We start from the raw sequence: 15,248 nt of genomic DNA on the forward strand, positions 1-15,248 counted from the left end.
GAATGCAAAGGATTAAGGTGATGTTAGCGTATGACATCTAAGAGGGAAACAGTAGTTTTGTACCATTTTGTATCACCCATTGAATGGTGCCCTCATGCAAAGGCACGAAATCTGTCTCATGTGAAGTTTAGGCTGATGTCAGCATTCAACATCTAGGAAGGAAGTAGTAGTTTTGTGTGACTTTGTACCTTATGGACAAACAGTAAATGATATTTGCTGCTATTTTGCTTTACGTCACACTGACACAGATAGGTCTTATGGCGACGATGGGACAGGAAAGGCCTAGGAATGGGAAGGAAGTGGCTGTAGCCTTAATTAAGGTACAGCCCCAGCATTTGTCTGGTGTGAAAATGGGAAACCATGGAAAACCATCTTCAGGGCTACCGACGGTGGGATTCGAAGCCACTATCTCCCGGATGTGAGCTCATAGCTGCGCGCCACTAACCGCACGGCCAACTCGCCCGGTAAATGATATTTGCAATATAACCTATGGCAGTCAGGAATAAACAGCCTAAACTGCTTCACATCCTGCATGATAATGCTGTTAAGAACAATTTACAATATTAAAGATGAAAATTACTCATACTCACTGTAAACATTTCAGCTTATGATTATAATTTGATACCCAAATTGAAAGCTCCACTGCATGGGTGGTAGAGGTAGTGATATTTGTTTTAAGGGGAAGAACAACTAGATAAAAAGAAGAGGTTTGACCTTTCAGAAATGAAGGTTTTGGCAAAAGAAAGTGAAGGACCCTGAAGGATATGGCGGAAAATAAAAGTTGATGAAGAGGGGAGGGTCCAATAGGAAAGTTGAAGGTTGAGGAGACTGACATAACCAAGTGGAAGTGACGCTAAACTCACATAGGGGCCCTATAGTCACCAACCTATGTTCCCGAAGTGGAGACACCAGGCTGAGTAGCTCAGACAATGGTACGCTGGCAGGTTCAATTCCAGCTTAGTCCAGTGGTACTTGAAGGTGCTCAAAGAAAACAGCCTTGTGTTGGTAGATTTACTGTGGGATATAATTCTGATACCTCAGTATCTCCAAAAGAACTGTTACAACGGCTGACGACACCATGGACGTATTCTATGTCCCAACTCACAGAGGTCATGGGCAATGCTTCCATGTGCATGAAGACATTTTCAATGCCGTGAGGCCTGAGATGGCAAGATTCACAGAGAATGCAACAGATGATGGTATTTGTTGCCTTCCTTATGATAGGTAGGAAGCGACTGGCAGTTTTGATGATACTTTGAAGGTTCTGATGTGTTAATGTGGCTTCCTGTATGAGCAGACTATTGTGTTCTCAGCTCCCCTCGAGAGCTGTCAACAGAGTGGTGACCATTAGGTCCTAGCTGCGTCTGGCATTGCTGCCACTTACATGTGTCAGACTCCTCATTTTGTCTCTTAACCAATCTCCCTTGGTTAACTCTGATGGTATTTGGTTTAGGAGGCTGAGGGATTCTTTCACTGACACGTCTCCCCCCTGGCTCTTTGCTGATACCCTCATTTTTCAATGAGTTTGATTTCATTCTCTTGCTCCTCTTGATTAAGTGCATGGCATGGAATGGCACATTAATAGGTACACAACAAAATGCACAGATACATAAATATATACACAATTCATATATTTAAGTTCCTTAGGTAGTCTGTTGAGTCAGATGTCAGCGTATCTTTGCACACACCATGACTGGTCAGAATTCTATCCAGCCTAGCCCATAGCCTTCTATATAGAAATAATCCTGGATCCTTCACAATGATAGAAGGCTTACCACAGAATTCTGGAACAGCAGTAGAATGACCACAGGTCAATGAAAGTAACATTTTCTACCGTTGTCTCTGAGCTGTACATCAGGGTGGGTTCCTTGATTTGAGTCTGCTGGAGTGTAGGTTAGTGATGTCACGATGAATGTTAATTGTAGATTTTCAATTATCTGATCAGAGGATGATTATATTATTGTACTTCCCCTTAAAATAATTACCACCATCACCATCACCTGTGTTTGCAGTAACCTTTGTTACTGTTAAGATGACCGGGCGAGTTGGCCGTGCGGTTAGGGGTGCGTGGCTGTGAGCTTGCATCCGGGAGATAGTGCGTTCAAATCCCACTGTCAGCAGCCCTCAAGATGGTTTTCTGTGGTTTCCCATTTTCACACCAGGTAAATGCTGGGGCTGTACCTTAATTAAGGCCACGGCCGCTTCCTTGCAACTCCTAAGCCTATCCCATCGTCACCATAAGACCTGTCTGTGTCTGTGCAACGTAAACTCACTAGCAAAAATCTCTTAAGGTAGAGGAATAAAGATGTATACCATAATAATGTAATTATTTTTATTTTATTTTTCAAGTAGTTTTTAAAATCACACCAAATCAGACAGATTTTTGGCAATGATAGGTCAGGAAAGTGCTAGGACAGGGAAAGAAGCAAATGTGGCCTCATTAAAGTATAGCCCCGCATTTTTCTAGTGTAAAAAATGGGAAACCATTGAAAACCACTTTCAGCGCAGCCAGTAGTGAGGTTTGAACCCACCATCTTTGGAATGTAAGCTAAAATTTAAGACATTAACCTGTACCTTTTGAAATTCTATGCGGTACAACATATTTCTCCAACAAAATTTGGTTAATCGATGATAAGCTAAAACCATTGACCTACAGACCTACCAAGCAAGCACTTCTCAGTCTGATGATTATGCAGTAATATGTAGTTAGTGCAATAAATCCTCTCGACCATTATTCTTGGCTTTCTACACCAGCACCACTATCTTACAACTAGATAACTCTTCAACTGTTTTTGCATATGCCGAGTAGACCTCTGACTTGGCCAGGAATCAAACCCAAGCCTTCCTGGTAAGGGGCAGGCTACTTATCCCTCTCATATATATCAATCAAGGATTTGTTGGTGAGAGCATTATAGTATTCGAAAATTTAACTTGTTATTGGTACAATGAATTTCTCTAGAGATCATCTGAAGGTAGAGAAAGTCTTCCCTATTGCTACTGTTGTTTTAATTATTTATTCCAGAAATTCATGACTTGAAGAATTCTTACCTGAATGGGTGGATCTTTGGCATCCATCAGAAGAACATTTTCATGAGCTATCTTATAGTACCAAGTAAGAAACTGGTCCCATTGGTGATCCCAGGTATAGCATATGTCATCCTTGTCTATATCTTCATGGGACTTTATACTGATGTATTCACAGCAGCGCTTCAGTGCAAATTGTACAGCTACAAGTGGAATCTGCAACAAAGTAAGATTATGTACAATCAATTCTCTTCAACTACTTCCTTTTGAAGGTATATAAACTGCGTTCTTGTAGCGTTATTAACTATTTTTGAGTCTGCCTCCCTAGTGTAACAGCACTATTAGCTGCAATCCTCAGAGGTCTCGGTTTGATTCTCAGTATTGACAGATATTTAAGAAGGCCAGGAGGGCTGGTATGTACAGGAAAAGTTTTTTCCTACCTCAGGTCAAGAATACGAGTTTACATTTTTAACTATTTTGGAAAGGCCATCATCAACAACTCCTAGATCAAGAGTTAACTGCTTAAAACAGTAATTTCTAAAATGATTGATAGTATAGGTAACTCATTCACTGTTAAAATACATTAGTGAAGTCAGTATCATTTCTTGCAATTGTTACTGAAGGATTGCTGGAGAAGTTCTTTTAATGTACACTAAGTCGTCAAAAGTGAAGGGAAGGGGTGTCCCATTAGAAAATATGCCGTGTATGACCCCTCAGCATTGCGACTAGCTGCAGCATAGCTGAGCAGTCTGTCATAGACACCAGTGTCGTGAAGATGGCAACACAAAGCGTGTTAACCGACTCTGAACGTGGGATGATCATTGGCGCACGGCGCATGGGTCATAGCATTGTGGAGATTACACGTAATTTGGGTTTCTGAGGCCAACAGTATCAACTGCCAGCCCTGCTGGGAGCGGGACACACTATATGTTTTCAAATTTGTCCTATTTTGTTCCCTAACACAAAAGGAAAATTGATTGTTAAGGTATCTAAATTTGGCCTTGGGTCTTTAGTGCAGCCAGTCTTTGTGATGAATGATGTGATGGTGTCTCTCAAAGTGTCAGTTGGTGGGCTTGGCAGTCTGATAGGCAAAAACACATCTGGCTTGGCAAGGAAAGGAACAGATAACTATCTCACCCTTCATTTTCCTAGTACACCTCTTCAGTGATGCCTAGGCTATCTATGACAGATGATGGTGGAGAAGTTGGGCTGAGGACTCCACAGACATATACCACTAAGCATTATTAAAAGATAAGATCCAGCAAAACTAATGCAGTGAACTTGCAGTAGTAATCAGTGGTATTCTGTAAGAAAGAAGTAGGTTCTCGGACAAAACTATCTTTACAATGATCTGCTTTATGGGAGTGTATAGGAGTGAAAGCTGGGTGGACTCAAGATATCTTATTCATAAGCTGTAAAAAATATGAAAGTAGCAAGAATGATTGCTGGTACAAGCAGATGGGGATAGTGGCTAGTCCATTCTTTTGGCGGTGTCTGAGCCAATTAACACTATTTCTCCCACTGTAGGCTGACAAGTCTTGTTGCGATAAATCCTTTTCTGTAACTGTAAATTTTGATTCAATACAGACCAAAAAATTAAATTCTTGACATTAAATATTCTCGGCACCTCGAAAGAAAGTTGTGTTAAAACTGTAGATCACACTTGACCACCTTCTGTGTACAATAAACCATCACAGAGCCAACAAAAAATGAGTCAGTACTCTGAGAGGTGACTATCTCCCAATGCACAGCTTTGTAGACTCTACATATGAGACCTGCCTACACCTTTTGACCACCTTTCAGTATGAGAGGGCTGGCATAATCAATCACACATGCTTCAAACACTCTAGATGGTGGGAGTGGCAGGGAATCAGCATCAAAATTCATACTTGCATGACAGTAATAGACAACACACTTTCTCACCTCTTCAAATTTTGCTTGACGTCCTTTCAGTATCCACATATTTTCTCTGAAAATTGAACACACCATTTGAGTACCAACATGCTTTCCCTTTATGTGGTGATGGTAAGCAAAACACTATACAGCCAGGTGGTCACTGGGAATCACAACCGGAGTGGTAGATTAATATGTATTATCCCTTTCAGTCAACTGGGTTGAAAAGCTTCTTCTTGCATGATTCCCCAAACAGTGTGCTCTTAATAAGTTGAAGTTCTCCAACTGACAACCCATTCTCTTTCATTCTAACAAAGGGCATTGTGGTTGAACCAAAGCATGTATGCAACCATACAAACAATTTGTTCATACTTGCCAAAGTACAGATGCAAATAGCTGTTGGTCTTCAGGCATAATGAGGAGGACAGTTCCTTTCTTAAGCCTTTCGCTAATCACATTTTCCTCAATTTAGAGACAATAAGACTGAGGCCATGATTGTGTCTCAACTATGAGGGCTCATCTCACCAGAATTTATGAAGAGATGCTCAGTTGTGCTTCCTCTAGAAGGAAGATCGGTGGTATTTAAAGGACCAGGGATGTTCTTCCATTTAACCCCCTGTGTCAATACTCTAAACCTTATTCCTGATAAAGACTGACCACTCTTCTCCTTGTAGGATCCAGGCAAGCACTGTGCTTGAGTCACTCCATACATAAACAGGATCAGTGTACCAACTAATGGCATCTTGAACTGACTTCAGCAATCTTGTTTCAGTAGTAGCTCTCATCAACTCCATTGTGGCATTTTTAATCCCTTGGATGCTACAACTCTTGATTTTGACAAAAACACACATACACAGCAGAAGCCTTACCACTTGCATCAATAAAGAGGTGTAGTGAATGACTGTATGATGACCCAGTAATTTGAGGGGTGATTATTTCTTTGAACAGAGGACCTTGTTGGAGTCACACATTAAAATTCTTAGCTATTTCTTTGTCTGTCATCTCATTCCAAGTTCTTCTCCCATACGCTCTGCAACATCAGCTTCAGGTTCAAAGTTACAGGTCCATTAAAGCCAATTAGACTGAATATTCTTGGAGTCATAGAGTGAATATTCCTCTTTGTGAGAGAGCATGCCTGAGTAGCTTTCTCCCACCAACAGATATTTAGGCTGAGCATGTCACACTTAAAATTCCATTTTAGGAGAACCACCTGAAAACTCCCAGAGACTGAAACTTGCTCTATTCTCCGGACCACCTTTTGAGCAGACTAAAGTGGAAGTGAGTGTATAGACCAGGGGTTGGCGTGGGTGACAGGGGCAGCGCCTATGGTGTTGTCACACGGTGGGTGAGGGAGCAAGGGGGGTGCGCTACTCAGAGCAAGTTTTGGCAATGGTGCAGTCAATGCGGAGCTGCCATACTTACTCACTCAGTGGATGTCCTGAACATGTGGGTGCAGTTCCAATCATAGCCTGTTTAAAACAGCAGTGAGAGAATTTTATCAGTGTGCTTCGCTTTTACAAAAACAGTGTATGTGCGTATTGTGTGCTAATTCATAATTCTTGTAGTCTCTTGTATGTTTGTAGGTTTCTTCTTACTCATTATTAGATATTATTGTGCAATGGATCCGAACAAAAATTCACCAGACTGTTATCAGTTGAAGAAGAAACGCAAGAGTTTTACGTCTGGTGAGAATAATAATAATAATAATAATAATAATAATAATAATAATAATAATAATAATAATAATAATAATAATAATAATAATAATAATAATAATAATAATGCCTTTGCTGGCGGGACTTAGTGTTTACAGTGCACTGTGTCTTCTCTGGTATGGGCTAGAGCAATCTTGTTACTTTCATTGATCTGTCTCAGCTTTATCCTTGGCTTTGACAAAATGAAAGTGACTGAGGTATGAGCGATGCTAGTAATGCCATTCCTTCTGCAGCCAGTCCCTGCTATGAATGGTGTGAAAATATTGCTCGTAGGGTCGGTTGGTGCATGCATTTCAGTGGGCTTGGCTGATTGATATGTAATAGCAACTTCTGGCTCAGTGAGGAAAGCAACGGGAAACTATCTCACTCCTCATTTCCCTAGTACGCCTCTTCAGTGATGCCTAGGCCATCTATGACAGCTGATGGCGGAGCTGTTGAGTATCCAACCAGCCTTCGGGCTGAGGACTAAACATACATACAATAATAATAATAATAATAATAATAATAATAATAATAATAATAATAATAATAATAATAATAATAATAATAATAATAATATGTAATAATATTTCATAAAAATATATTTGTAATAACTAATTTATTGAAATTGTGCTGGACAAAGTGGAGGTGGCACAGGTTTTCGCCTGGATCCCCAACTTCATCTGTCAGTTTCAAGTTAATTCCAGTACGAGTATATAATCCTAACTTCTCTCGCTTATTCATAAATCGCCTATGAGTAGCAGCTCATTTCAATCAGGAATCAGGCCATATATTTAGATAATAATATGAATTATAAATAATAAAATATTATATATATTGATAATAATAATGGTAATAATTTATTGAATGTAATACTTACTATATATGTCAAAAGAATTGGTTCGCAATGCTTTAAGCATGAAATTGTAGTTAGTACATTAAAATTGTGAAAGCCTCCGTGGCTCAGGTGGCAGTACGTCGGCCTCTCAGTGCTGGGTTCCGTGGTTCAAATCCCGGTCACTCCATATGAGATTTGTGCTGGACAAAGTGGAGGCAGGACAGGTTTTTCTCCGGGTACTCCAGTTTTCCCTGTCATCTTTCATTCTAGCATCTATTCAGTATCATTTAATTTCATTTGTCAGTCATTAATCATTGCCCCAGAGGAGTGAGACAGGCTTCTGCAACCGGCTCAATTCCTATCCTCAGCGCAAGATGGGGCTTCATTTATTCCATCCCTGGTCCGTTCATTGACTGGAAAAAAGATTGTAGGTTTTCACATTTAAAATGTAATTCAGTAAATTAATTGTTTGAAGATGTAATCCGTTAAAAAACTGTATGGGATTCTAACACGCATACGTTAATGTATTAATTATTTTAAATTAATTCGAGGTTCAATCCGTGAGCTGTGCTGTATTATAGTGGTGTAGTACAACTTTGAATCGCGCGCCAGCTCATTTGGCAACCATGGAGAGTGTGACGAGAGAGTGACGTCGCTTCCGCTTTAGTCTGCTCAAAAGGTGGTCCGGAGAATAGCCATACCAGTTGTAGAAAGCAACTGCTGATACTTGCATCTGAACTCATTACTAAATCCTCATCATAAAATCCTATCTTGAACCTTTTCAACCTTGCAATATCTTCTACAGGACAATCTTCAATACATTCACTGATATAGTGATCAAGGACTGCTGCCGGGAGAAAGAGACTACAGGTTACTCCAAAAACTATGTGGGAGTGCCTCAGTGTTACCAAATTGCTTTCATGGTTTCACCACAGGAATTTCAGATAGTCCTGATCTTCTGGACGTATTGTAATCTGTAGAAAGGCTTTTTCAATGTTGGTTGAGACTGCCACTCTTTTCTCTTGAAATTGCAGCAAAATTTTAGGTAACAGTTTAACGAGATTCAATCCTTGCTCCAAACAGTCCAAGAGATGGAAAACCATCATCACCACTGGATGGGGCAAGTAGTGAGTTTTGTGTCACGTAACTACTCTGTGAAGTACATTACGATTTCTATTTATTATTCAATGAGTGCTTCTATCTTCTGGGTACTGTGAGAATGAATTTCAGACAATAACTTTTTGAATGTGAAGACAATATTACTCTGTTTCCTTGGTGATGTATATGCTCAATGGAAAGCGATCATGGGAAAATAGCAACGCCCGGCTTCACGGAGAATGAAATATTGGCTACAATTTCGACTGAATTTACAGACAGTGACCACAAAAGTGATAAACTTTTTGAGGCAAGTGATGAAAGTAATGTTTCAGAAAGTGATCTGAATGATAATAATAATGACAGCCATGCATCTGATGTTGGGGGGAGGTGATAATATGTTACCGTAACCCAGACTGCACCGGTGTGTACAAAATTCCTACTCTGCTTTGAGATCGTGAACTACAGGTGATGTAGGCCTGCCTAAATTCCCTTTTAGTTCAGCAAGTGGATTTGTAAGCCATGGCAATAGGCCTGTTACAGATTACAGTACTGTTAATTATTTTTTACAGACCAGGTACTAACCTCCATTACAAATGAGATTAACGAATACGCGAAACTAAAAATTCAGAGAAACACTCCACTTCAGAAGCGGTCTATATGGTGTTCACTGAAAGATGTCACAGTAGAAGAACTCTCTCCTCCCCTCAGACTGACCAGGTAGGACCATAATCAAGGGGCTCTAAAGTAAAAAACATAGTGTCATACTTGGATATGAAATTCAGGGAATTTTCCATCTTAGGGCAAAACTTGAATGTTGACGAAAGCACTGTAGGTTTCAAGGGCTGTATTGTTTTCAAATTCTGCAACAAGCAAAAGCCAACCAATTGGGGACTTTGTATTTATGTACTTTTTGACTCTGTTACTGGGTATGTGTGTGTAATGGAACCTTATTATGATGCAGTAACAATACAAGAACTTATTCATTTGATGACAAAAATATTGCAGGCTACCAATCAAACTGGTTTTCACGTCTTCACGGACCAGTTTTATACTAGTTACGAATTAGCAACTGAACTATTGAAACTGGAAGTCCACATTGCAGGCACTATAATGGTCAACAGGAAAGGCCTACCTCCCCAGGTAAAAAAAAAGAAGCCACAGAGAAAATGAAGCAGAATGACATAGTAGCAGTGAGAAAAGATGACATCTCATGTGTAGTTTGGAGGGACAAGAGAATTATTGCCATGCTGTCGACATTCTATGACAATTCCACTCAGGTGGTGAAGAGGAAAATGAGGAGAGGAATTGAGGAAGTTGTCGATAAACCAGTTGTTGTATGTGGTTATACAAAGGGCACTAGGATAGTTTTGCAATATGAGTGAACACATTAGTCTTTTTCAAAATAATTTCCACCACACTCAATACACTTTTCCATACGTCGAAACCAGTCACTGAACCAACTCTGCCACTTTTCTTCAGTTACATTTTCACACTCTTGATCCCATGCTGCCAGAAGCTTCTTGTCGGATGCAAAACGCTGCCCTTTCAGCTTCAGCTTCACTTCTGGGAAGAGTGCAAAGTCACATGGGGCAAGATCAGGACTCTATGGAGGGTGATCAAGCACAGTCAACCCTGACCTGGCAAGAAAATCCATTGTTACATTAGCACGATGTGCTGGAGCATTGTCGTGATGCAAGAGCCAAGTGTTGAGCCGTGACCTTGGACGGAGCTACTTGAGAGCCTGGATGACCTGAGGCAGACAAGTCTCACCGTACCACTTTGCAGTAATTGTCCTTTGTGTTTCTAGCACAACCCGTGTCAGGATGCCCCGTTTAGTGAAGAATACTGCAATCATCCTTTTCTTCACTGACCCTGACTTTCGCACAGTCACAGGAGTACCCTCATCTTCGGACAGCCACACCTTGTTCTGGGACATTGTAATAATAAAGCCAAGTTTTATCACCTGTAACAATGCTACTGATGTTCATGCGAAGTCCCATTTTCAAACTTTTTTAGCATTTCTCATTACGATTTCACTCGATGTGCCCTTTGTTCCTCTGAAAGTGAATGGGGCACCCAAAGGGAACAAACCTTTCTAACATGGAGATGGTCGTGTAGAACTGAATGAACAGCTGGTGCAGGGATGTGGGCGGTCTCTTCTACCTGCCGATATGTCAACTGCCTCTCTAGCTGCAACATTTTCCTCACAGCTTCAATGTTTTTTTCAGTCACTGATTCAGACGGTTGCCCAGAACGAGGATCTTCTTCAACCCCAAAATTTCCTCTCTGGAACTCTTTGTACCAGCGGAAAATTGTTGTCCGATGTGGACAGTCTTTCCCCAGCACAGGAGTCACTGGCAGTGGTCAACGGTTAATCCACAAGCAAAATTGTAGCTGCTGTTTTCTAGACTGGTTTTCACCCCTCTTTTCATCCCTCACTATAACAGGGGTGTCCAGCCAACCATTGTTGCATATTGCAAAACTTTCCTAGAGCCCTTTGTAATTAGTACATGGGGGTGGGGGGAGTTGATGTTTCTAACCACTAAGTGAGCTCGTACCCCTTCACACATAAATTGTGACAACAATAAAGGGCAGGCCATCCACAACAGTGCGACTAAATGGCAAGCTGCATCTCCTTTATCCCCATCCCAAAGGAAAAATGAAGGACTGCAAGGTTTGCAGCAATAGGAAAGTTGCGCAGGGGAGGCAAGAAACGGTTCAGTTCTGTGAAATCTGTGCGCAGCAACCAGGACTTTACCCAGGACTGTGCTTCAAAAAGTATTACATCCTCCAGAAATTTTGATGAAAATGTGGGCAAACAATTATCTGTGTCTTTCTTATGTCTTTGTGTACAACATTTTTGCATTTTGAACCTGTACAAAGTTGTTGTAAATATGTAAATAAGTGTTTCATAATTCATCACCCAGTATGGCAAAAACTGACTGAAATAATTACAAGTTGGGAGACATTATGGCTAGGAAAATATTCGAGGGCAAAGGGTTAAGCCTCAACTACTCACGACATACTGAATTGTAATCTTCAAATACATTATTGAATCAGTGCATCTTAGCTCTCACCAGCTGACCCTCAGCCACTTCATGGTTAGATTGCAAATCTGAAAATGGGTACCATGGGACACAATTACAATTGAGGTACAATGGGAGTCAAACCTGGTATCAACCGTCAACAAATTCGACAGTTCTATTAAAATGGTCCGAAAGAACCAGTCACTTGGCATCTCAATCCCGATTATCAGGGAATGGATTTATATGTACTAATAATTACTGAAATATGTACATATATATTTAGTTATTTTTATTGAAATATGGAAATATATATGGACTTAAAATTACACCTATAACATTAATTTCTATTTAATTCAAAGTTTAAAGAAGCTAAACATAGTACTCATAGATCTACATGCAACATAATGTTGCACTTCTCATTTTAATATATTTGAAGAACACACAATCTTTCATTCTCTGTTACCAAAACAATGGATTACAAAATGTTCTTTTAAGTGCTGGAAAGTGAATCTTCTCCTATTATCTCTGTTACGGGGCTACCCATGGAACAGCAGAGGTGAAAGAAGGTGCTGGGGTGAATGGGTCTAACTACTATGTCAAGTATGGTAAACTGTCAGAGTGTAGTAAATAAACAATTAAAATTCGGTACATTGATGGAATTTTATGAGACTGATGTGGTGATAGGAGTGGAATCATGGTTGAGAGAAAGGGTGGGTAATAGAGAAGTATTTCCAGAAGGGTACACAGTCTATCATAGAGACCGAGGAGATAAAAAGGGAGGGAGGGGGGGTGTTTATTCTGGTGAAGGAAACTTATTGTTCACATGAATGGTTTACTGATGAAAGGGATGAAATATTAGGGATAAAATTAGTTTGTGATAATATGAAGGAGGTGGGAATTATAGGAACATACAGGCCTGGAAGAGAGGAAAGAGACATGGAAATATTTGAGAAAATAATAGATTATACTTATAAAAACAATAATAATGATATGGTAAATAATTGGGGGAGATCTAAACTTGCCTGAGGTTGAATGGAATGGAGCTGCAAGTGAAGCCCATGAACAGAAACTGGCAAATAAGTTAATTTGGGAGGGAGGATTTACACAAGTAGTACAAGAACCAACTCGTCTCAATAACTTACTAGATGTATTCTTGGTTAAACCATGGGAAATTGTTGATAAAACTGAGGTAATTAAAGGAATAGGTGACCATAAGGCTGTAATAATGGATGTAGGACTGGTACCAAAAAGGCTTAATAAGAGGGTCACACAAGACAAGAAATTGTACAGAAAAACTAAAGTTGATGAATTTGGGACGTACCTCAAATCATAATTCAGTTGTTGGATAAGTGAAGGGAGTAATGTGGATACACTTTGGGCTAAATTCAAAGGAATCGTTTGGGAAGGAGAGAAGAGATTTGTACCTGTTAAGAAGGGTAAAATGACCTCAGACACTGTTTATTATACAAGGGAAACAAGAAAATTAAAAAGAAAATGTAGAATAGTAAACAGGAAAATCAAAGAAGGTAGGGGGAGTAGAGAAAGTAGAAAACAGCTAATGAGGGAACTGAATAGAGTGAAAAAGAAAGCAAAAGAGAATTATATGAATGGCATTCTTCAAGAGCGTAATGACCACAAAGGGAAATGGAAAAAGCTGTATTCATATATCAGGAATCAAAAAGGAAAACGAATCCAAATTCCTACAATGGTGGGAGAAGGGGGTGAACACTATTTAACAGATACTGAGAAAGCAAACCTCTTTAGTAGGGAATTCAGAGATTCAGTAGATGATTGTCAGGAGTTGGAAACCGAAACAGAAGATACAGAGGGAGAGACACAGAGGGAAACAAGAAGCTTCTCATTTACAAATGAAGATATTTTCAGAGAAATCCAACTGCTTTAGTAAGGAAAAGCAGCAGGAAGTGATCAAATTACTGGTGAGGTAATAAAGACAATGGGGTGGTACATAGTGCCTTATTTAAAATTTCTCTTTGACTATGTCATAAATAATAGTGTAATACCAAAGGAATGGAAGGAATCTATAATAATACCAATTTATAAAGGAAAGGATGATAAAAGAAAACCAGAGAACTACAGACCAAACAGCCTGACCAGTATAGTTTGTAAAATACTGGAGAGTTTAATATCAAAGTACATCAGAGGGATATGTGATGATAAAAATTGGTTCATGAGGAGCCAGTATGGATATATTTGGAGTGTACAGATCAGGAAAGGGTAGCACTGACGCAGATTCAGAATTATTTGATAGGATAGTCAGCTATGTGGGAAACGACAAGGGAAGAAATGTGATTGTAGTGGGAGATCTGAATTTGCCAGATGTAAATTGGGAAGGAAATGCGAACAACAGGAAGCATGACCAACAAATGGCAAATAAGTTAATATGCGAAGGACAGCTGATTCAGAAAGTGATGGAACCAACCAGAGGGAAAAATATCCTGGATGTGGTGCTGATAAAACCAGATGAGCTCTATAGGGAAACTGAAGTAATAGATGGTATTAGTGATCATGAAGCTGTTTTTGTGGTAGTTAAAAATAAATGTGATAGAAAGGAAGGTCTTAAAAGTAAGACTGTTAGGCAGTACCGTATGGCTGATAAAGCAGGCATGAGGCAGTTTCTAAAAAGTAACTATGATCAGTGGAAAATGGTAAATAAAAATGTAAACAGACTCTGGGATGGGTTTAAAGAAATTGTTGAGGAATGCGAAAACAGGTTTGTACCTTTGAAGGTGGTAAGGAATGGCAAAGACCCACCTTATTATAATAGAGAAATAAAGAGACTAAGAAGGAGGTGCAGACTGGAAAGAAATAGAGTTAGAAATGGCTGTGGAAGTAAGAAGAAATTGAAGGAACTTACTAGAAAACTGAATCTAGCAAAGAAGGCAGCTAAGGATAACATGATGGCAAGCATAATTGGCAGTCATACAAATTTTAGTGAAAAATGGAAGGGTATGTATAGGTATTTTAAGGCAGAAACAGGTTCCAAGAAGGACATTCCAGGAATAATTAATGAACAAGGGGAGTGTGTATGTGAGGATCTTCAAAAGGCAGAAGTATTCAGTCAGCAGTATGTAAAGATTGTTGGTTACAAGGATAATGTCGAGATAGAGGAGGTGACTAAGGCCAAAGAAGTAATAAAATTTACATATGATAACAATGACATTTATAATAAGATACAAAAGTTGAAACCTAGAAAAGCGGCTGGAATTGATCAGATTTCTGGGGATATACTAAAGACAATGTGTTGGGATATAGTACCATATCTGAAGTACTTATTTGATTATTGTTTGGTCGGAGGAGCTATACCAGATGAATGGAGAGTTGCTATAGTAGCCCCTGTGTATAAAGGAAAGGGTGATAGACATAAAGCTGAAAATTACAGGCCAGTAAGTTTGACATGCATTGTATGTAAGTTTTGGGAAGGCATTCTTTCTGATTATATTAGACATGTTTGCAAAATTAATAACTGGTTCAATAGAAGGCAATTCAGTTTTAGGAAAGGTTATTCCACTGAAGCTCAACTTGTAGGATTCCAGCAAGATATAGCAGATATCTTGGATTCTGGAGGTCAAATGGACTGTATCGCGATTGACCTGTCTAAAGCATTTGATAGGGTGGATCATGGGAGACTACTGGCAAAAATGAGTGCAATTGGAC

General features: G+C 39.6%; 1 protein-coding gene across 1 annotated transcript in view; it reads right to left on the minus strand.

The window, feature by feature from the left end:
* Positions 1–15,248, minus strand: part of LOC136877771 (tubulin glycylase 3A-like) — a 165,754-nt gene that overhangs the window by 90,598 nt on the left and 59,908 nt on the right. The window contains exon 5 of the mRNA XM_067151977.2: positions 3,049–3,240. Coding sequence (XP_067008078.2) covers positions 3,049–3,240 — 192 coding nt within the window. The remainder of the gene's footprint in view (positions 1–3,048; positions 3,241–15,248) is intronic.

The sequence above is a fragment of the Anabrus simplex genome, chromosome 7 (assembly GCF_040414725.1).
Source record: "Anabrus simplex isolate iqAnaSimp1 chromosome 7, ASM4041472v1, whole genome shotgun sequence".
NCBI classification, from domain to species: domain Eukaryota; kingdom Metazoa; phylum Arthropoda; class Insecta; order Orthoptera; family Tettigoniidae; genus Anabrus; species Anabrus simplex.